The sequence below is a fragment of the Thermobia domestica genome, chromosome 10 (genome assembly GCF_964235325.1).
Source record: "Thermobia domestica chromosome 10, izTheDome1.hap1.1, whole genome shotgun sequence".
Lineage (NCBI taxonomy): Eukaryota > Metazoa > Arthropoda > Insecta > Zygentoma > Lepismatidae > Thermobia > Thermobia domestica.
In genome coordinates this window covers 230,532,215-230,557,399 of record NC_137463.1, presented here as the reverse complement: position 1 = coordinate 230,557,399, position 25,185 = coordinate 230,532,215, and the positions used below count along the sequence as shown (strand labels likewise).

Genomic DNA, 25,185 nt, shown 5'->3' with positions numbered 1-25,185 from the left:
TATGAATAAACGGTGTTCTGATGAGCAGGCCTATTTTATTGATGTAATATTGATGGTATGTAATATTAGGGTTCTTTTAGATCAGTTTGCATATCCTAAAGTCCCGTTGATTATAGAGTTTGAAACAACTAGATTTAAAAAGCATGTATCGATTTTAGAGTTATTTGCAAATTTTGATTCATCCCCAGTTCATGTGTTCTCATTTTGTCAGTTCTAGTGTAATGTTTCTCTATATTCTGTATTTTTAATTTTACATAGCAACGTTGTTATTATTATTTATTTAGTTAGCAGAACAATAATAAGTAACCATTTTTTCTAACGCATAGGGATGGACACGAGTCAAGCTAAAACCAGTCAAGTTTCGAGTCGAGTCAAAAGTAATATTCTCGAGTCGAATTCCAAGCCGATTCACTGCTTTTGGCGTCGAGTTTCGAGTCGAGTCGAGTTTGATAAATGGCTCGGTTGTTTTAACACGTTTAGAAATCATGGCCTGATTACACTGGAAAGCGAAAGCCATGAGAAATATAAGCTAAGCAGTAATATGGAATACTTTTAGTGTTGCTCATGAGAGGGGACACTGCTCGCATCTCGTCTCGTATCGATAGCGAGACTACAAGAGATTTTTATAACAAGCTTCGCTAGGCTCGGCTTAACTAAGCCGATGGCTCGAGCCGGCTCGCTTGGGGTGAACCATCGGTCGAGCTGGCTTGGTTGGGGTAAGCCATCTGCTCGGTTCGATTCAACTGAGCGAAGGGCTCTAGCCGACTCGGTTGGATGAGTTGTTGGCTCAGCTCACTTCTCGGTTTGAGTCGATAGTGAATGAGCTGTGAGCCGATCTGCTCGAGCCGTTGACAATTCTAAACCCGAGCCGAGCAGTTTTGAAGATATTTGGCCAGTGCCCTATAACTTTTAACAGTGTTTGGCTCGAGCCCGAATACTCAACCTAGACTCTCAACCCAAATTCAGAAGATCGTAAATAATGTCCTTGACTCCTAGACTTCACGACTACCAAGGTTGGCAATCAACTAGTTTTTTAGTATTCAAATACAAACCGTCTATCTTTCATGTTTATACACAGTGTTGTTATAATAATAATAATAATAATAATAATAATAATAATAATAATAATAATAATAATAATAATAATAAGAAGAAGAAGAAGAAGAAGAAGAAGAAGAAGAAGAAGAAGAAGTTGTAGTAGTAGTAGTACCATTTATAATAACTATATTGTCTATGTAAGATACTTGAAGAGAGTACTCAAAACTATACACCAGATTTGGCTCGACTCGACTCGAAACTCGACCCGAATTCGAGTCGTGTTGGAGGAAATTTTTCAGGCCGAGTTCTCGGGTCAAGCTCAAATATGCCTATTTCTAGTCGAATCGAGTTTCAAAGAAAACTTGCTCGAATTCACTCGTGCCCATCCCTACGAGTAACGGAGTATGGCATTTTAGTCAATGTTATATTACATTAAAATGTTCATATAGTTGTCAAATAAAAATTTGTGCTTGCATTTACATAAATCGATTCAGAACGTGCAATAATAATAATATAAATAATATAAATAATAATAATAATAATAATAATAATAGCGGTAGTAATAGCAGTACGGAAAACTGAAGTAATAAGATTTTTTCACATATTCAAAGTTTCGGACGTAAAAGTAACGCGTTACTTTCAAAGTAAAGTAACAGTTACTCTTTAGAGGCAAGTAACGCGTTACTAACGCGTTACATTTTAAGACAAAGTAAAGTAACTTGTAACGCGTTACATTTTTACAAGTAACTTACCCAACACTGATCAAGAACAACAATATTGTTGCGAGTGAATCGTTGAAACCACCGACAATACCTCATTCGAACATCATTGTCACCTGGTCGCAGTTCCTGAACGACCTTCACGTGATATGGTTGTAATTTTAAGCGTTTTGTTGCTTTTTGTGCAGAGCCATATGGTCTTGTTGTGACAACCGCCAAAGTCCTTTCTGTGGTGATTGTTACAATCGTGCGGCTACGTCTTCCAAAACATCATTCGTATAAACTGTAGGGCACCCACTACGTGGCTTATCATGCACACTGCCATGTTCACGAAATTTCATGATTAATGCATGAATAGTTGATTTACTCAGAACGCCCGAAATGATTCACAAATTTCTCGTTTGCGGCAATGTATGATGCAGTGTTGAAATACGCCTTCAAAAGAAAAAAAAAAACGCTCCTTCCAGACCGGTAGCCAGTCCAAAAATTTAGGAGGGGAAGGCCGGTAGAAGTTAGAGGGGGCCCGATCGAACCATATTATATTTCATCATACTATAGTTCATTTGCAAGCCTACCGTGAAAATTTTAGGTGGGGGCGGCCCTCTAGACCCCCTTTGGATACGGGCCTGGTTCCTTCACCGACTACTCATCCTTGCAACTGGAGTGATTATTTAACTAACAGCACTTGACGTAGTTTATTGCTTCCCACGACGGCTAGCGCCACTTCCCAGCGCCATCTCTTGGGTCGTGTATAGCCAAGACGCTAGCAAATCAGTTTACACAGAAATATTTACCTTTTCGTTATAACTACCGCTTTTTTTTTTTTTTTTAAGTTTGGGTTCGGGGACTTTTCGATCGCTCTGTATAACACTAACGTTACAAAAAGTTAGACTAACCTTTGAAGACTCTCCGCTAAGTTCACCTCCACTTTTCTGAATTTTAGTGGGTGAATGAACACCAGAAATTCAGAAAGTGAATTATATAGTATTTCCAAAATGCTGTTCCATATTGTTCATTGTCTAAGGCAGCGTTTCCCAACCGGTGTGCCGTGAATGGGCCGCTGGTGTGCCGCGAGGGAATCGAAACAAAATGATTAATTCTATAGCAATCAAATTGCAAAACGCAGGGAAAAATGTATATTTGTATTGCATATTACTATGAACCTCTACTATGAATCTACAATTTTAAGTTTAATGTACTTTTCTGTACATTTCTAATGTTGAAAAAAGTATTTGTTATTGTTATAACCATTATTGCATCTTTATTGTTGCAGACTATTTCGTAACTTGAAAATTTAAAATATCATTCAATCCTTTCGACAAATTACCTACATTTGTGTTTTAAAAGTAAAAGAGATTTGTTTGTTCGTTCGTTATTTAGTGATCGTCCTTCTTAGTAAAAGGTTGGATACAGTTTTCGAAAAAGAAAGCGTAATTTTAGAACCTGAGTCCAATATTTCATTGCAATTGTTTTCTGTTTTTAAATTAGAATGAAAAATAAGCATAGTGATTTACCACAGGGAAAAACCAGTGATCTGTGAGAAGGAGATCAATAATCACAAAAAAATACCATGGTATTTTATATTTACAAATAATAATATCTATAAGTGTGCCGCGAAAATCCAAGTTACACCCGTAGTGTGCCGCAAGTTGAAAAAGGTTGGGAAACGCTGGTCTAAGGCAACATTTCTCGAACTTTTATCAAGCAGAAATTACTTTTATTAATGAGCGTTCAAAGAACCACCCGACTCTCGCCCCCCTTTAAAAGAAATTTATATACGAGGTGTATTCAAAAAGTAAGTTTCGAAAGTGCCTCAAGATGGTACGCGTGGTCAGAGCAAGACGCGCTGATGTAAGAAAATGAAAACTAAGTTTTATGTCCCAAGGCTATGCCGGCTAGGCTAAAGGAGACGCTGATGATGAAAAATGAAGGAAATGGTGGAATGAAGATAGTGGAAGGAAACAGGAGAATCCCGAGAAAACCCGCGAACCGGTGTTTATCCACTAAGTTTACTTGGCGCGAGCTGGGATCGAAGCGCTTACGTAGGAGTGGAGAAGAAACATGTAGGCATAACCTGGCGTGAACGCAGGTTTACGAAGTCAGTGGTGAAACTGTGGTACGGAAACCATCGTTGTGTGCATACAATCTCCCGCCGAGTGCGAGGTAATAAGGTTTCTCCACGCTAAGTTGTCAGCGTCACAGATCCACTATCAGTTGTATGAAATGTATGGACCGCATGTCATGAGGGAATGTATGGTCGCTTTAATGTGAACGACGAACAACATATGGTCAACAACGGCTAGTGGGATATCTTTGACTATCTTCCCTATAGCTCCGACCTTGCGCCTAGTCACTTTTACCATTTTCTCTCCCTGATGCAATTTCTGTCGGATAACGTTTCGATAGTGCAGCTGAGCTGCAGACGATTGTAGTATCCTTGGTTGCAGAATTCTTTGACACAGACATACAAAAGCTAATGCTACGTTACGACAAATGTCTCAACAAGAATACCGGTAGTGCAAATGTTGAACAGCAGGCTGTGTATCACCAACCCCACACAAATAAACTTGTTTTCTTCCGATGTACGTCTTTAATTTTACAATCCATCGGAACTTACTTTCTGGATGCACCTCATATTTTTCTAAGCCATTAGCTGCCATACAAAATGAATTCAACTTACGATAGTTTCAACCCTGAGCCAAATATAACTCAAATTTACCTTTACCTTTGAAGCCATGTTATGCGCAAAAGAGACTCACTACCACCTTGTAACATTTATGTAACCTGATGGGTAGCCCCTAGGCAAAGGCCTGCAATTGCATAACTCACGAACGTACAACAATATATATTTTTTTCGTTGAAGCAAAAAGATTGTTTTCGTAATAAAACAACGCGGGCCACGTTTTAATCATATGTTAATATAAGCATCAGAAACGTCATTTGGGGAGGACTGGGGCAATTACCACGAGTTTGAGAAACACGTACGTTGTAATAAATTGTACACATACTTAAAAGAAAAAAAAAACTTACGTCAGTGGACAATTTGGTCCCCTTTATCAAAACTTCTACGAACCAGCACGGGCGTCTCTGGCGAGGGGGCAGGATGGACGCGTCCCCCTTAATATTTTGTAAAAGCAGTTAATTGATGAAGATTGAAAGTAGTTAACGTGGAAGCAATATTTTATATTATATATATATATATATATATATATATATATATATATATATATATATAGGAAGAACAAGTGACTGTTATATCTGCTATTAAGTGCTATTATTAGACCTACGTTGTGTTTCTACGTATGTGGAACTTTCTGCCGTGATATAACAGAAATAAAACAAAGCAGGGGGGGGGGAAGACTACAATTAATAGATAGTATTAAAACATATATATTCTACATCAAGACAACCTTTACGTATAGAAACTTCAAAATTTGTGGCAAGTGACCAGTGCCGGATTTACGTATAAAAAATGAACTGAAATCTTTGAGTTTTACGTCAGACGGTTATGCTGGTTAGGCTAAAGAAGACGGTGGTGATGAGTAATGAATGAAATGGTGGAATGAAGGAAGTGGGAGGAAACGGGAGAACCTCGAGAAAACCCACGCACTCGGTGTTTGTCCACCACAAAGTTCACTTGGCGGGGGCTGGGATCGAACCCAGGACTCCAAGCACCAGAGGTGAACGCTCTACCACTGAGCCACCGCGGCCCCGGATTTACATATAAACTAAACAAGCTTTAGGCAGGCAGACTACTAAATATTTTTCAAAACCTAACAATTTTTCTTTTGCCCGTTTTTCGTAAATGAAAAGAGATAACGAAATGTAACGTACCACAATAATAGATAATATTATTCTACATCCGAAAATACGAAACGGAAGAATCATCAGTGTTGCCATCCATAGAAATTACAGTGTGTCCAGAATTTGAATTACCCAAAAATCTAGGTTAAGACGGCGACTAGAAAAATGAGCTCAACAGTAGTTGATGACTTATCATGTTGTCTTGCTTTCTTGTTAAGTACTTTTTAAATAATGTTTGTATTTATGTTGTAATAACTTATTTATTTTGTAATGACTTACGTAATTATTACAAAATAGATACAAATATTATTTAAAAAGTAGTTAACAAAAAAAAAACAACATGATAAGTCATCAACTACTGTTGAGCTCATTTTTCTAGTCGCCGTCTTAACCTAGATTTTTGGGTAATTCAATTTCTGGACACACTGTAATTTCTATGGATGGCAACACTGATGATTCTTCCGTTTCGTATTTTCGGATGTAGAATATTATCATCTATTATTGTGGTACGTTACATTTCGTTATCTCTTTTCATTTACGAAAAACGGGCAAATGAAAAATTGTTAGGTTTTGAAAAATATTTAGTAGTCTACCCCCTTAAGGCCCCCTTCTCTTGGGGGTCCAAAAAATGAAAGAAAAAAATTGAATGTACATTTCCAAAATATAACAAAAACAATGAATAAACACAATCTACATATAGCAACAGCGCTTCGTGTTGTATAGGCTCTTATGCTGTAAGTAATGGGACCCCTTCTGCTAGCTTGCTTCCTAAAATATCACTTGTTTCTTCATTTCTGTATGTAGAGTGCCTAGTTTATTTGGGCATATAAAGGGCCCCCATTAACTTCAGTAGCTTAGGGCCTCACCAAACCTAAATCCAGCTCTGCAAGTGACCTATTAGTTAAATAGAAAATTGTGATGAATGGCAATGGTAAGAGAGAAAAAGAGAGAGAGAAATGCAAAAGTTGCCAGATCATCATGTTCTGCTGATTGAAGTTAAATCCAACTGAAAAATATAGCCAAGGATGAACTTGGAGACATGTTAAGTATTGGAAAGTTTAGAGATGAGGAAGTAGACATGTTCGTTTGAAATTTCGAAGAAAAGTAAATAAATTGAGAGAAATAGATATAGGAACTGACTAATAATTGAGCACTTCGAAAGCATAGATTCTAGAAGAAACACGAGGAATACAGGGCAAGAAAAATACGGGAACAAGGTTATGAAGAATATATGACAATGCGTAGAAAACTGAACTTTGAATTAAAAAAGAGAAGCTGAGAAAGACACGGAAATATACAATAAACGTAAAGGTGACAGATGGATAAAGGATAGAAAAACTTTAATAATGTATATGGAAGTAAATTCAATGGAAACAGAAAAGTGGCAGGGGGAAATTACTATGCCAATATGGAAAGTAAGAGTGAAAAAGAGTATTTAACGAGCGGAATATAGCTTAAGTCAGATGGAAAGGGTACTTTGAAATGTATGGCAGAAAGAAAAAACTATGTATTTGGGCATTAAAAGCGAACTAAACGAGAGTGGCAAGAAATTACTATATTAAAAGGACAAGTTCAAGAACATACAGCATATTGAAATTAAGAATACATAGGTAGATAATAGGTGATAGAGGTAAACAAAGGTGATTCCTATCACGTTTATTAACAATGCGGAGAAGGGAAAATAAATATTCCGAACTTTTAATCAAATGACGTGAGTCGTCATAGACTTCTTATAGAGTTAAGATTTCATTCTTATAGAGAGTAAAAAAATCAAATACATAACGACTACAAAACTACACTGGCACAAATGTATACAATAGGAAAAAGTTAGTACACTAGAAGGACAGTAGGTAGTAATATTCTCAATATATCCATGGCATATCCTGAACATGCTACAAAGCACACGGTAGACCTACTTATCTTAATATAGTGTGTAACTACTCTAAGCGAACGTACCACTATTCGGACATGTAGCCGGTCAAATGCTTAGGCTGTGTTTCCATCGTTTTCGGCGCCGGCTATTGCTCAGGGTCTGCCCCACCATACATTACACGTACACAATAAGGTTTAGGTCTGGAGATCTAACAGGATAGAGCTTTTCTATTTCAACTGTGCCCTTGCAGGCGCTACTGTCGGGGAACAAGTTGTTATGGCCGAGGTCCTTCAATAGTTGGACAGGGTTGCCATTCCGAATTATTTCCCGGACGTCGCTGTGCACTGTCTTGTTAGTCATTCTAAGTGGCTTACGATCTTTACTCAGCAAGACCAAACGACTGAATGACAAATTGGCAACACAGCTGATGCCATTAACTTCTTCCCCCAAAGCAAAGGGAGGATTTCCTCCACAAGAAGGCGACGGGGGTGGGACCGAAGTATGTTTCACATATTTTCCGAGGGCACAACTGAGATAGGCTCTAGAAATCGTATACCGAACAAAGTACACTGGCCTCACAGAGCGGTATGGGTACTGTGATGTGCTGCTGAAAGACGAAGTCCCAGAAACTGTCCAGATAAGGTCGGAGGACAGAATGAACATCACGAATGCACAGCGTGCTAGTCACATTTGCCTGAATGAAAACCAGAGGTGATCGAGATATGTAGTTTATTCCCTTCCCGTATAAAATACTAGAATGTCAAGTATGAGTCTTATATGACGAATGAAAACACGCTTAATTTTCGCTCTCACCTGCAGGTTTACATATGCGCACAGAACTACCTCTGTGCCTACTCTCATCGCTGAATACCACTGACCTCCGTTCGCCTTGCCATTGCAGTCTCTCTCTATGCCACGGAAGGCATTTCTTGGCAATGATCAGATTCCAGGAGTAATCGTACGAAAATAACGCAGGATGATAGGACAATATTCAGAAATCGATTGTTTAGTATTTATGCTCTCACTCATAATCATACTGATAGAAGAAGAAACCGGATCCCACTACCGAAGTTGGCGTGGGTCAATGAAAACTTGACCCACAACCCACCGTGACCCACGACCCACGACCCACCGTGACCCACTCTGACCCACCACCCACCATGACCCACCACGCACGGTGACCCACCACCCACCGTGACCCACTCTGACCCACCACCCACCGTGACCCACCACCCACCATGAACCACACTCATCCACTTTGACCTACTCTGACTCACCAAAATCCATCGTCATCAACTTTGAACACGATCCACGGCCTGTTCTGAACTGACTAAAGAGTTTACACTTGTAATAAAACAAGACTGTGAAATTGTCACTAATTGGAGTTTGAATTTCTAGTCAATCGCTCAAGCACCACTCTGTTACAATAACGGTGGATTTGACCTTTACGATATAAAAAGGTAAAGTGTTTGTCAGTGAGGAAATTGAAACAGTTCGAGGTGGGGGGAAATTGGTGTGTGCCTAAAATATACTTGTACTAAGAGAGTATTCTTGCAAGTGTTAATTTCTGAACGCATTCCACAAGAAACTTCTATTCGCAGGAAAATACCCCTGTACAATATGGAAAAGGTTATGGTTTCTGAATTCACAATATTTTTTTCACAAAAGACTTGAAATCAGTTGTTCATAGAGTATAAAGGTGCTCGGGTACCCTATGTGAGAGCATCTCCATAAAGTATGCTCATAATTGTAATTTGTGTAATCACTAAAACACCACGTTAAATTTAAGTTACAAATATGCATAATTGCAATTATTATGAATATTTACTCAAAAGTAGTTTACCTAAAGCAAAGAAGAGACTTACTAAAAAGTAGGTACAAAGTTGAATAACACAAATAAGCAATTAGTAATACAAGTATACATTTTCCGTAACTCGTAATTTTCCACCTTAAAACAAATCTGAAATCGGATTTATTTCCTGTTGGTAACTTTTTGGCGGTAAACAATCCGCAGTGGAATGATGTCCATCCTTCTGTCAAGAAATAACTAGCTCGTCTACTTTGAGCTTGTCCAGCGGTGGGCCATTAACATTGAGGAGCAACAAGTTAGACAATGTTTGAGCACTTAATCTATTTCTAATATCAGACATCTGTAAATTCATAAGGGGAAATCCCCGTTCACCCTCTGTCGTGGAAATTGATAATACTTCTACCCGATTTCTGCAACTTCTCATCGACAACCTACTTGTTAGACTTAAGTCTGATAACGTTTTTCTTGGTCAGGTTTGAAATACTCAGCAAGAAGTATCATCTCTGTATCACCATACATCTTTTCCATATCGACCATGTCAGTTGGCAATGTCGACCCATGTAGAACAGAAACTTTATCTACCACGCTTTTGATAGGGAATCTTGTGAATAAATTATCAATTAAAGCCTGATAAACTGATAATTTCTTATTTGTTTATAAATTTTATTTTTGTAATTACACATGAAGGTTTGATACCAAGTTCCCTCCCCCGTCTAGAAAGCGAAAGGAAACGAGGTTTCTGGAAAGTATTCAGAGGTGAATGGGAATTTCCCTCCTCCTTCAACTTCAGTTACCACACTGCTGTTTGCCATGTGCCAAATTACGATAAATTTCAATTAAATTATCATAGTATAATTATTTCCTTGTTGAATTATCAATACTTTTCAGTGGAAAAAAGGATGAAATTTCAAAGTTCCAAATCAAAGTAAGTAGACCAACGTAAAGGGGAAAAAGGTGTAAAATTTTCCATATAATTATGCGTACAATCCAAACTTCAAATTTCCGTGTAATTAAGCTTACAGTACAAATTTTATTCCTATTTTTCTCACAATTTTATGGGTTGATTGCCCTGTGCTGTGAGCGCTCCATATAATCAACATAAGCTTCAGCAATTATTATAGCAGAAAGCAATGAATATATGAAGCCAAGCACTGTATTTTTTGTTTCTGATTTTTTTCTTAAATAACATCGATGGCTTTCGATCATTTTTACAAACCAACTCACTACCAATTTTCCATATATAGAAAGTCCCCCTCCCCCCACACACACATAAAGGAGAATTTTAAAAAAATGCTAAGACACATTCTGTTTATTTTCAATAAAGAGTTAATACACTGAATTTCAGCTCCGTAAGTTTAACGGCTTGCGAGATACTCATTTTTTTTCGCAAAAATTCGGATCCTCACTACCTCCTTAGGATATTATGTATTATAATAAAAGCAATATAACATCCCAATTTGGATTAAGGCCTAACTATATACCAAAAATAATTTCATTTGACTTTGCAATTTGACCGTGATGATCAAGCACACTTAGTTACATTCAATTTTTTATAAATAATTTATATATTACAGTGATTCAAAAATGTATTTTTTCCAGTAGTTAGCTCTAAAAACCCACAGGTCTCGAAAGCCAAGTTGTAGTGTAAGTCCTATTGCTATTATTACTATTAAATATATCAATATCCAAAAGTGCCTGAAGTTCTTTTTTCACTTGGTTAGATATACTCACCTCAGGTAAGTAGACAGAAACATGTGGAAAAGAAAGGGAAATGAAGGTCTTGAAAGTAAAACTGAGACAAATTTACCAGTCTTCAGAAGATACTCTCTACAATGCAGTGAACAGAGAGGGTCGGTAGATTATACTGTGTCGGTGGGTCGCAGTGGGTCACGGTGGGTGGTGGGTCACAGTGGGTGGTGGGTCGCAGTGGGTCACGGTGTGTGGTGGGTCACAGTGGGTCACATGCTGTTGACCCACGACACACTGACCCACTCAGAAAACTTGACCCACTGACCCACTGACCCACTCCATCTCTGCCCACTACCTCCGAATTCAAGTAGCTTCCCATTTACCTCTCAATTTTGAGGTAAATTTAATTCGAGTTTACAAACATTCTATGTTTGAGTCGTCCCCCTCAAATTTTGCATGCCAGAGAAATCCATGCAAACCAGTATGATTATATTTTTAAAATAATTAAAATTTCCTTTCGGGGGAAAACACTACTTAGTTCCTTGTAATAACTGAAGGCTAAAATAAAACACTTACTTATGCAATTTCCAAACTTTTGTTTGAGATTCTCAACCACTATAAAGATACACAATTCGCTTAAATTTTATCTTTTATGTCGTTTTTGGACTAATGTTCAATCTAAAAATATCAAAAGACCAGGTGTCAAGAACCACTTGCAGTCCACGGACCAAAGTTTGAGAAACACTGGTCTAAGTTAATGTTAAACAATTCCTCCCCCCCCCCAAAAAAAAATGTGGTAAGCTTAGCGGAGAGCCTTATAGACCAGTAACGGCGCTATGCTCGTAATAGTAGGGGAGGCAAGAAAAAAATTTGGGGAGGCGAGGCAATCACACTGGTTTTGCTTTGAATATTATTATTATCATTCATCGGTTGTACATAGAGAAAATGGGGGGGGGAGCAATTCTGGGGCGAGAAAAATTTTGGGTGGCGGTCGCCCCTCCTCGTCCCCTGTAGCGCCGCCACTGTTATAGACCCTACTACGTTCTTCTTAGAAATCTTCCGGTGGCATAATTGATTTTCGTATTCGTGGTATATTCTTACAACATAAGACTGGTAAATAGGAATACTATAATATCAATAAAATATCTGCAACAGCTATTGATTGTCTTCGCCTTGCTACGCGTAAGTTTCTTTCGTCTGTTAATATTAATACTTGCCTTTCGTTGGCTATTACATATTTCAAAACCATCAGTATTCAGAAAGAACCAATGTAATTCTTTATTTAAATGGTGTCACCTAGTTTTCTTTTTCACGAGATTGTCATTAGCCATTGGGCTGGACAGGAAATTGTGCATGGCTATTCATTAATTGAAGCCTTGAAACTTTATAGCAGAAAAAAAGTTAATTATGGAGTGGGCGCTGTGACGTAATGTGATGCGACTTTAATTATCTTCCAGGAAGAAACACTGCTGAAGCAAGCAAATAAATTCAGAATTCAGTGCTGATGTACTCTTGTCGCCTAATTTACTCACTCCGACGAAAGTTCAACGCCGCAGAAATTACGTTCTCCAATGAATTGTAACTTTTGTCAATCAAATCATTACTTACATCCTGCTTTGATATCTTCCAATTATGCAATAATTAAGTTGTTTTTCTCCAGAGGTTTTTCATTATTGTAGCATACTGCAAGCAAGGATTTATTCTGCATATTTTATTACATTTATCTATCATATCTCATATCAGTGGCGGTTGGTAAGACAAGCCCAACTACCAACTTGGGCAACCTGGTTTCGATCTCCAGTGGTGGCTGGAAATTTTTATCGTTCTACTCTCGTCCCAATGCTGTTCTGAGATTCTTCCAGCCTCTGTAAAATGGGCAAGTGCAGGGTACAGGTGACTTGGCCATGGCGCTGAATATGTCACCTCACATATGTTTCCACAGTTTCGAAAGTGTGGAGCATTAGGGTACGGTTATACCGGAATTTTAAAATTTTATCCTTTCCATTTCTTCCTTCGACATGACGGAGAAAGCAAAACAAACAGTGTTTGAAATGAAACCTGGTAATACCCGGTGATGAAGAATCAAGCTTCATAACTAGTTTCAATTTTTTTAGAGAACAAAAACAAACAAGCTTGTTTTCGTCAGTAGATGGCCAAGTGGACAGCGCACTGATTGGGGTTACTCTCTCTCTCTCTCTCTCTCTCTCTCTCTCTCTCTCTCTCTCTAACATACACACACACAATTATATATATGAGGTTCATTCCAAAAGTCATGAGAACTAATTTTTCTCGAAAACGTTAACGAATAAAAATAAATTCTGAAATGTGTAAATGGAAGGGTAGGTCATACATAAACATTACATGAAGGTAGATGGATGAATACATATACCGTCATAAAGATATAGCGCAAGAAAAAGATGAAAAAAAAAAATTCGTTTCAAAGTGTAATGTGTTTTCACTATGACAACATTCTGTTGCAATGTTCCTTTTTCTTCTTTATCGAAAGGATAATGTCTTCTGTAATTCGACTAAACTTTTTATATAAATCTCTTTCGATAGCACACTATAATAAAAGCTCGCACGGACGGGTTAATTCGTTTGTATATTAAATTAGTGCTTATTAATATATTATATAATTATATTTTGGCGTTAGATATTACAATTGTTACAATGTCGCACGGACGTCTTAAAACTAGGATCGTACCTCTCCAACTGACCAATTGAACTCTCTTTTCACACTCAGTGTATCCAACTACAATATAATAACACCAATTCTTTTCTTTTTTTATGCATACAAAATAATTCAACTGATGTTTACAAAATATTAAACACTACACTGTTCTGTCGTGAAGCGCTCCATTTCTACGTGTACAGAAAACAGAAGACGACGATGTGCTATTCGGCTTTCTGTTGACTACTAAACACAAAGACAACAAATGAAAATCGTGTAACGTTCAGTGCTGCCAACTTACTAGAACAGAAATGGCGGACATTTCAAAAGTTGCGCTCTTTATGGGACACCGTTGTAAGTCACATTTTTGTTATTTCAAATCAAAAAAATTGCACGAAGCAAAATAGTCTAATTTATTTTATGAGTCTTTAATTAGCAACGTAAATATTGTTAATTATACAATATTATGAGAGTTTAACGGGAAAACATCCAAAGGTGAGACATATAGATCTTATTATGCTGAACAAAATGATATGGGTGAATCTAAAACCTCATGCGTAGTTCTAGAAAATCAACAAACACTTTTTGGGGGGTAATCTTTAAAAATGATGCTGTACAACAATCATGCCAACTATCAAAAAGAGACTGGTCCTGAAGTATATTATGATCAAGCTCCATGATACTTGCAAGACTACAGCATAAACCTGGTTAATGAAATAGAACCCAAAACTGTGATTTACTCAAAACTTTAATTTTTGTTTAGTTCTAATATGTCCAACGGCAACACACATTAATCGATAAGTGATATCAAGCAGAACAACATAACATGCTTGAGGTTAAATTCCCACGCGTGGTTTTTAAACCTAACTCACTCACTCTTTGGTCTATTGAATGCCGCATTCACAAAAGCTCTCCACTGAATCAACCTTAACCAACTAGATCCAGTTTCTACTTTTTACTCCTATTTCTGCAAGATCCATCTTAATATTATCCCCCCATCTGGGTCTAGGTCTTCCAAATGATCGTTTTTTGTTTGGTCTTCCAGTTAAGACTTTGAAAGCGTTCCTACTTTCTTCCATTCTGGCTACATGACCTGCTCCCTGAGCCTCCTAGACTTCATGATCCTAATAATCTTTGGGAAACTGTATAAATTATGCAGTTCCTTATTATGACGTTTCCGCCATTCCCGTTCCTCTTGGGTCCGAATATTCGTCTCAGAATTTTATTCTCAAATGCTTTCAGTCTACGTTCTTTCTCCAGAGTAAGCGACCACATTTCGCAACTATACAACACAACGGGGATGATTATAGTTTTATATACGTCTTATAAGCTTCAAATCCCTCGACATAATTCGCGATGACAAAATATTTTGAAATAAATAATATCACGATTTCCCTGCTTTTAGTCGACATTTAATTTCTTCGTGAATATGATTTTGCTCTATTAATACTGATCCTAAATATTTGCAAGTACCACTTTGTCGAAAATATTATTTGATACTTTGACGCATCCATAACATGTTTTCAACATAATGAAGCAAAACGAGATTTTATGACGCTAAAAGGTATATCGTTCTTTGCCAATAATTGGTAAGCTTTATTCTGCTGGACCAAGTTGTTTCTAATTGTTTTCGGGTTTTCTAACGGTGACACCAATATCTGACAGTCACACAAATATTCCTAACAAATACGCATCATACTACTTGTAAATCAAATGGATATTATGTAACTTCCGTCAATATATAGTATAGATAACCATGTAAACAATCCGATGCCTCGCCTGACCTTCTCTCATTCAAACAGCCATTCTATTCATACCTCTTCTCGATATAATGGTTTTGATGTTAAATAAACGCACATGATTCATGTATTTATATTGTTTGCGATCTTTACAATAGGAGTATTTGGGTTAACATTTTTTTTTTTTTTTTTTTTAACTTCTGGAAGAATATATAATAATTATCATTAGAGTTTTTCTTTATATTCAACTCACGACATGGTTACGCAATTTAGTCCTCGAGTTAGACATTAGAAAGAAATTATATATTTTTTGCAGTATTTTCAAGGTTTGGTGCCGGGGATGACGGGGTGCATCATTACAGAAAAACTACTTCTACAATTAGTATAAGTTTCTTGCACAAGTTTACCTTCAGTCTCGGACGGTTCATCTCTCTTCATCCTTGCGTAAAATAATGGAAGAGTCGCAGGGGTGCAAAATATTACCTTCTATGGTACTTACTATTAGAGATATTAATTAGTTTGTAGTAACAAGAAAATGAGGTATTGATCTAATATATTGACAGAAGACGAGGCAGTTGTCGATTCGGCTCGTTCAAATAATACGAGGGAGTGGGCGAAAATAAGTTTCTTCAAGCCACTGTAGACAGAGGTGGGGATGTAAGACCAAAAATAGAATGTGATATTAAGGATCAGACGCATCTTTATTATTCCACATAAGTACCACGTACATTGAGACATTTGTCATACCAGTCTATAGCTTCCAGGAAAAATTCAGGGCTCTGGATACGGAAGAAGTGTCCAACACAGGGGCGTTATTTAGGGGGGGCAGGAGGGCAAAATTGCCCCCCAAGAGTTTGAGGAATATACTTTAATCGATTGTCTACTAATATACTACGTATAACAACTATATACTATATATAGTTATATATACTATAACTATATAAACTACTAATATACTATAATAACATTTTGTAGTGTATAGTACAAAACGTTAAAGTCTTATGTCGGTGGTGCTCTTGCCCCCCCTTCCCCAAGCGAAGTCCAAAATGACGCCTCTGGTCCAACAGCTTCTGTGACTTAAGTATTGCTTCCTAAGTGCCAGCCGCCCAGAAGTCGAAACCAGATGGAAATCACTGTGTGCGAGATCAGGACTATATGGCGGGTGGACAAGGCACCCACCCAAGAGTTGAAATAGGGTTTTGCGTTGCCGTCGCTAAGTATGGTCTCACATTGTCATCCAACAACATAACACCAGAGGTGACTTCCAGAGGTGGTTATGGATTTCTACTCCCGATACGCCATGTGCTCATTCATAGCGGACAATCGCTCGCACCTCCTCCTTTGACCACGGCGTCAAAAGCGCCTTAGCGTCAAAAGCTTCATAGCTATCAGGATCAGACTGAGAGACCTGTCTCCGCTTTGCGCAGGCACTGCAACAGCGTTATCTGTAAGTTTGCGGGTGAATGATACCCATTTGTGTCTGGGTGTGTTACGCGTGCAACCGCTATCTTGGTTCTTCCGTTGCTGTTACCTTTCTTAGAGGAAAACAAGAGGGGAATCTTATTTTGGGCTTCCCTTGTACAAAAGAATTACTTTTTCTAAAATTATTATTTCAGGACGGAGCTCGCGATTGAAATTCACTCACTACTTATAACTATCTAGTTCACGTTAACTTTCCTTTAATAATTCAAAATAGAAATAACACAGCCTCTAAACAAAGCACAACGTTTTAAATAAAATATCGACGTGTAATAGTTTTGACGACTATCTAAGCCTTTGATTTCAGATCATTACTACTATTTATGTTGGAGTACTTTTTTATTCGTATCTTAATTATTTCCCAAATTAAATCATAGATAAAATTTATTTTTAATGACAGCAGCGACTACTTCGAGTTTTTAACAACGTACTTAGTTCTAATTATGACTCATTATTTTTCAGATAAACGTGAAAACGCCAATTCATCTTACGCATTTTTTTTAAATTGAAAGCCTGTTGTCGGTATAAAATAAGCATTTATGAAATAAACTGAAGGTCAGATAATCTGATATCTTATGTAAATGTTTACAAATGCACGAGAATGTTTGAAAATAGCATATTAAGTATAGCGCACAATAAATTAGTCCTGAGAAAGTACTACCTCTGACTAAGTGACCGGATCCTGTTTGGATGTGATACCATGAAGTGTGGCAGGTATGATACACGACTTATTTGATGCCTTTTATGTCGTTGGTTCGAATCTTTTTCAAAGTATACATGTTATAGGTTTATATTGCCTTTTCACCTTCATTTCATTATCATAATATATTCTTCATTGCCTTCATTAGTTTAAAAGCCAACGTATAGGAGGGTAAAATTACAAAAAAAAAAAAAAGGATAAGTAATTTACATATAACTGAATATTTTATCCATTGCCAATATTTTAAATGTGACACAAACCTAACCCACCAAGAGCTGAAATGCCATGCCTGACTAAAACAGAATTAATACATATTTACTGTTTTCAATCCAAGAACAAAAATAAAATAAAATGTCAGGATGATATTTCCTTCCAAGGCAAAGTAGGAGAAATTTTTGTGAAACGGGGAAAAGTCTCAATTATTTTTCTCTATAACAGTGATTCCCAATCTGAAGGCATGCCACCCTAGGGAAGCGTCAAAAGCAATCATGGATAGCAAGCTGCTGTCAGAAATAAACTACATTTGTAATTTATTACAAATATTACGAATTAAATGTAAAGTACGGTGTATTACACAATATTAGATATTACAAATGCAAAATAATATTGAAAAAGAACTGAGGTTTCATTAAGAACAAAGATAATGATGATAATGATAATGATAATAATAATAATAATAATAATAATAATAATAATAATAATAATAATAATAATGTTCTACAATGGTATGCAGAAGTCTTGCAGGAAAAAAATAGGTGAGAATATGGCTACTATTATAGTATTAATAATATTGAAAATTTCAGAATTGAATGATATATTTAAAATCACAGAAGACGCCTGACAGAAAGCATGTAAGACCAACCAACAGGAAGGTAGGTTGAGAAAGCGTGAAGTATGCAGAGTTTATAAAGGGTAAGCAAGCTTCGGAATCACTGTTGTATACGAATTCAATTAATCAGCAGGAGTCAGCTGAATAACGTAAATACTTTTTCTTTTAAGTATTGTATTCATATTCACGATGGCACATGTCACTGGATTGCCTGGGTCACAATTTTCTACAGGTCACCTGAATATGTAGTAATGTATCCATATCGATGATGGCACGGGTCACTGGATCGCCTGGGTCACGATTTTTCTCCGGGCCACCCAAATCTGTAGTATTGTATTCATATCCATGATGGCACGGGTCACTGGATCGCTTGCATGCTGACTCCAGCGCTGAACCTTCCCGGAGTCAGTCTTTTACTGCAGCCTGGATAATAATAGCCTTCTGGACTGGGGCACTACTATGCAGTAAGCGAGCTCAACGCACAGCCACTGACTCAAATGACTATCTCCAACGAACTGACGCAGGTACGCAGTTGAAACTAACATTTTTTTCCACAGATGGCACTATATGCTATGCACGGCTTAATACTAGTGGCGCGATGTTTGAAAGTTAAGCCGGAATCTTTTGGAAATATCCTCATATATTGTGACGATTTAACTGGATTGTTTGAATTTAATTATTCAAAATGGATAGTGATTATATGGAATGTGAACATGCTTTGCTGTTTATTAAGACAAGAGCCTTAGATTTGAACACTAATATTTGTGTAACAGCAAATTAGTGAGTGGACAAACTAAATAAGTACAAGTAATTAGAAATTTTATTTAAGGACGATTTTAATCTATAGCCTACTGCAAGCTAAAGACAAGAAGTGAAGAACTAGTAATCTTAATATTCAAAAAGTACAAGGGGGACCAGAATTTAAGGTTAAAAGCGGATATTTCCGGAGTTTCGTCTGTTGTAGAGGAATGAGGACTGTGTAGTAATTTTAATACATGAAGTTGGCAACTATGCAGAGTTTCAGTCACCCGTCATCTACGGCGCTAGTTCTAGGTAAATAGAAATGACTAAACTGGTCTCGCGAAGAAGTCCGCTTAGTTATTCGGTTTCTGTGAACGAAACATGTAACCGCGGCTGAAATTCAGCAGCAGCTGATAGAGGTTTACCGAGAGACTGCAATGTCTCGTAAGTATGTCGCACAATAATGTCGGAAATTTGTGACTGAAAGAGAAAACGTCATCGACGGGAAGCACACTGGCCGACCCAAAACGGCATCAAAAGATCTGAATACAGCTCACGTGGAGAAGTTGATTCAGGACAACAGAAGGAGCCTATTGAAGGAGCACCTCAGAGGCCGTAGTTTCGCTTAAGACGAGGAAGTAAAACACTTCATGATAACGTGATTGAACACGCAAGAACAGATTTTTTAACAGGAGGGAATCTTCAAACTCATCCCCCGATGCGATAAGTGCCTCAACCAAAATGGAGACTAAGTCGAAAAATAACCTAATGTATATGCTATCTGTTGGCTGTATTGGTTATATGAAATAACATGTTCCTCTGCAGTCTTTGTAACCTTACTTTCTGATCATTCCTCGCACATTTACAGAATAGTACATCTTATAGATTTCTTCTTTTTTTTTTTTTACATATGTATCAAAGTAAAAACAAATATTTAAAAAATGCTCCAGATCACTAATTATGCGTTGTTTCCCAAGGAGTTACAGACATGTTTGTAAATATTATGAGAAACAAATTACTCATGCGAGTTTATGAGAAGAATGTTTGTCACGCAAATCATCAAAGAACTCATTACTTGTTCCTTTCTGCTTTATAATTAGATGCTTTAACATTCCATTAGGCCACGGTCGACAACTATTGTAGGCTTTTCTTCTTACAGCATTATGGAACGCGCAAAAAGATGCCTTTTCAACTGACTTATACTTACGCAAGGAACTTTGTTTGTAAACAAATGTATTAAATAAGGAAAAGTCTTTCCCTTTCATTCTTTAGCGGGTTTTGTACTTTTTCCTTCATTAGGCATGTTAAGCTTATTCTTAAACAAATCTATTAAGCGGATTTCTGCTCTATTACAATTATGACTAAATGGGTATAATCGACGATATATTATATATATATATATATATATATATATATATATATATATATATATATATATATATATATATATATTATATATTATATATATTATATATATATATATATATATACTAGCAGCGTTCACCCCGCTTCGCTGCGGTCACCCCGGAACGCAATAAACTTTGTTACTTAGATAATTTTTACTTTTTCGCTTTCAAGTGATATGATAAAAACCATAGAAGATTGCAGTAAATCTTAACATTATATCGCCTGTCATTTATGTTAACCCGCCCCGCTTCGCTGCGGTCATCCCGGTGCTGTCATATTGTAAAAGTGTCTGTAAAAATAAGCAAATCAATTAAAAAATTTTAAACAGAAGATTCAAGCTATTTTCCGCTGTATATCGCCTGTCATTTATGTTAACCCGCCGAGTGACACGGTCATGCGGGTTGCATATAAATACGTTTATTTTTACCTATGATGAATTAATAACAAAGGATTTGTACGTTATGGACACTTGAATGGTCAATTATCTCAAGACACTGGTAATTAAAAATTAAAGTGATATGATAAAAACCATCTAGGGTCCAAATCCTAATAACCCCCCAAAAATGAAAGAAATTGGTTCAGCCGTATTAGCGTGATGAGCGGACAAAGGATTTTGTACGTTCTCTTTTATATATATAGATTATATATTATATATATATATATATATATATATATATATATATATATATATATATATATATATATATATATATATTATATATATTATATATATATATATGTGTGTGTGTGTGTGTGTGTGTGTGTGTGTGTGTGTGTGTGTGTGCGCGCGCTTATAAATGATGGGAGACATTTCATAGCTCTACAACTATATTACTGTATATATTGTGAATTTTTTTTCTCACAGAAAAACTCAAAGTTTTTAAAAATTACAAATGTTCGATATGTGCCCCTTTAGTGATTCGACATACATCAAGCCGAAAATAAAGTTCTTCCCACACTCGGCGCAGCATCTCCCTATCAATGAGTTCAAAATCGTTGATGCAGGCTCGCAGTTCTGACCGGTTTGCTGCTAGAGGTGTGAATGAACATTGAATCTTTCAAACAACCCCACAAAATAAAAGCAAATGTCAGGGGGTTATGTCAGGAGAGCGTGGAGGCCATTTCATGCTTTCTCGATGCCTATAACCATCTTGCCTCACTGCTCATTGCTGCGCTTTCGTAAGGGAAATCTGAAGTACACCTGCAACAAACCAAACTTTGAGTTTTTCTACATTACTATTGAGCCTTGTTACAATATCTCAATTACTAGAGCTACAGCGAATTTACGAAATCGCTTCAATCATTTATAATAACACTGTACATTAATAACTTACAATTTTCAAGAATAAGCTATAAGCTTTATTTATTTATTTTTTTAATATTTCTTTTCACATTTATTGCTTTATACTAAATGAAGCGTTGAATGCTGCCAGCAAGAGAGCAAATATACTCTTGTATATTTAAACGAACAGAATTACTCCATTAACATAGAACCAATGGACATTCAGCACATCCTCTGGACGTTTTAAGTGTACCTGTAACGCACCAAATGGATGTTCTTTACAAAATTGATATGAACATAGAATTGGTCGTAGTACACATTTTGTGGACAGCTGTTCAAGCTATCTTTAGAGGACGAGTTCCCAAACTTTGTACGTAGCAGAGGGATTTTCAAAAGAAAAGCTAGTCCCAGAGCACTAATCGAAATCTTTTTACATTTAATCATTTTTTTAGCAAAATATATATTTTCTGTTTTTAAAATATAAGTTGAAATTCTTTTAGACTTCCAAATTTCTTTAAGTAAGGTTTTGTTTAAAAAAAAAATGCCTCTGTCTGTCCACCGGCAGATGTCAAAAGAAAAAGAAAACAGTAAGGAATGGCGAAAGTTCTTAAATATGGAATCAACTCCCAAGAGTACACACAGAGGCTCCATCGGAACAAATTGAAGTAGTTGTTTACCAAACATATTCCATCCCACCATCATCGATCATGCTTCATGTGCCAGTCATAAATATAGGTGAAGGCACGACATCGTAATTTCCACTGCAACAGTCTTCGCTGCAACTGTACCAGGAGTATATAATAATAATACTTTTTTTGTGTGTGTCTTTCCAGAAGAAATTTACTGTGCGAACTCGATATGAAAGGTGCCGTCTGAGAATACCAAAGCACAATAGTATATGAGCATCTGAAATATTAACGGAAATATTCTCGAACGAACTAGAAGGATGTGAGTTTCTACTGCCATGTTGCTCTTAGCCTCCCGTGATTACACTCGTTGGATCAGTGGGTACAGAGTAGTTTTTAAATCCTACTGTGAGTTACCAACCAAAAGAACAACCAACTTTCTTTTCTTTAAAAAAATCTCAAATTTGTTTATTGCCTATAAATTTACATTTCTAGTAAATATATGAAATCAAACTATCTAAGTTAGTAAATGTCTAATATACATGAAAAACAACGTGCACAACCCCACGCGTATACAATAAACTGTAAGATGAGGCTGACAACGGCAGTTGCGCGAGAGAAACAAACAGCTGTTGTAGTCAGCGCCCCCTGTCGTTAGCATTAGCTCAGTGGAGGAATCAAGGTTAACCAACAAGAGCGTTAACGCTATCTACCGAAAATGTCCCTAGTAGCTCGCGATCGACGATTTGGCGATCACTACTTTAGATTAAAGGAGTCGGGTGATTAACGACAGTGAATAATCATGAAAGAATTGCTCAAATGCCAATGTGGAAGGAAACGGAAGAATTGGAGGAAACCTACTCTCACGATGTTGTTCACTGCAAATTCGCGTAGCCTGGAATCAAACTAGACACACCACCTACCAGTGATGAGCTCTCTACTATTGAACCACCCTATCTCCTCAGGAATGTACGTTCAAACCAGGATGTAAATCACATTCAAGAATCGTTAATCTTGATGTTACTTAAAGAAAACAGTTTTGCATCTGTAATCAAATTTATCTAACCTCATAGGCCTACATATTAACTTACGTAAATAACAGCCCTACAATGTTCAACTTACCTTGCAGTTCATATAAAATTTGCTTCGAATTTTTTCTAGAGCCTGGTTCCACGTCCATTCTGTAAAAGAGGTAAAGAAGATGTTATGTATTTTATCAGTAAGTATTTTAAAAACAATTATAATTTGCATTTTTATTAACAAGAAAATATAAATTCAATGAATACAAAGCGAACTAATTTATTGTTCACAGCCAAATGATCGTATTATATATATATATATATATATATATATATATATATATATATATATATATATATATATATATATATATATATATATATATATATATAAACTATATGTTTAACCCTAGGAAGTCCAAGGGGGTGCTTCTCGAACCCATTCGTTTGTATTTCTTGAAAAAACCCCGTCGTAAGTCTTGATTAAAATATTGAGAATTTTATTTGTTGTCTATTATTACTTCTTTGATAAATCCACATCATTAATGTGCATTATTATTTAGTAACTTGTAAGTTAAAAATTATTTCAAAGTAGTGGGCTCATCGAACCCCCTTCCTTGGACTTCCATGTGACATATTTTCTACAAGTATATTTCCTGAAGTTAGATTTTTTTCGTTTGTATTTACCAAGGATTGTGTTCTTATGTTGGGAAACAACATATCAGCCACGAGTAAGCTCTGAATGCTTATTCTATATTCATTTCTTGTTAGATGGCGTTATGTGAGTTATAGTATGTTATACTGTGGGTTCGAGGAGCCCCCCCTGGACCTACTTGAGACAAAAACAATTCTTGGACTTCCTAGGGTTAATATCCTCCTATGTAATAAGAATATGCTATATTCTCTCAGCTCTACTTTTGTGTACTGTCAGCTGAGAAAGTTCTGTGCCTTAATAACTAGTTGCAGTGGTGATTTCAGATTTCACTCGGGGCGGGGGGTGGGAGAATTTTAACACACTTTAGGTAAAAATAGTACTACGAAAGTGCTGGAAATTCACATTGTGGACGATAGGAGACATTGGCCCCAAGCTTTCCGTTCGTCTGCAAATTACCTTCATAGTAGAGATATCTTTTGGTGCTATATAGAAAGTGGCACAGCTAGCAACAACTATTAGCCCGGCTGTGAACTATTGGGAATTAGCGTGATTGACAGACTGAGGCGTCTTGAGCTTACAACAAGGATTGAGAATATCTAAATACTAGCAGAATACCCGTTCTTTGCACGGGGAGAATAATTTGATTTTGGAAACAAAGGGCACCAAAACTGTCACCAATCTACTTAGGGAACCCAAAAACTATGAATTCGACACTAATATCGGTAGTTTTCAATCGTCTTTACAGACCATCATCCTCCCTTAGGAGTACTAATTATAATAGGGGCTGAATTCGGATTTAAACGGCATCGGAAATCTCACTGTTCATCTCAGCGACCCCAAAACTATGGATTCGACACTATTATCTGTCATTTTCGATTTATATATATATATATATATATATATATATATATATATCCCCCAAGTTGCACCGTCAAAGTGAAATGATGTTGAAAATCTGATTGAGATCGGTCGGGTGGTTCGGGTGGTTTGGAGTTCTATATATTTTTATATATAGATATCAGTGAAAATTTCTACAATATTATTAGCTTTAACAGAAAAAAATCCAAAAATCAGACATAGTCACTGAGTAGAACAAAATTATAT

General features: G+C 36.7%; 1 protein-coding gene across 1 annotated transcript in view; it reads right to left on the bottom strand.

Annotated features, from left to right (window-relative positions):
• Positions 1-25,185, bottom strand: part of LOC145663055 (sialin-like) — a 149,898-nt gene that overhangs the window by 65,061 nt on the left and 59,652 nt on the right. The window contains exon 2 of the mRNA XM_081729217.1: positions 23,530-23,588. Within this exon, the coding sequence (XP_081585343.1) occupies positions 23,530-23,588 (59 nt within the window). The remainder of the gene's footprint in view (positions 1-23,529; positions 23,589-25,185) is intronic.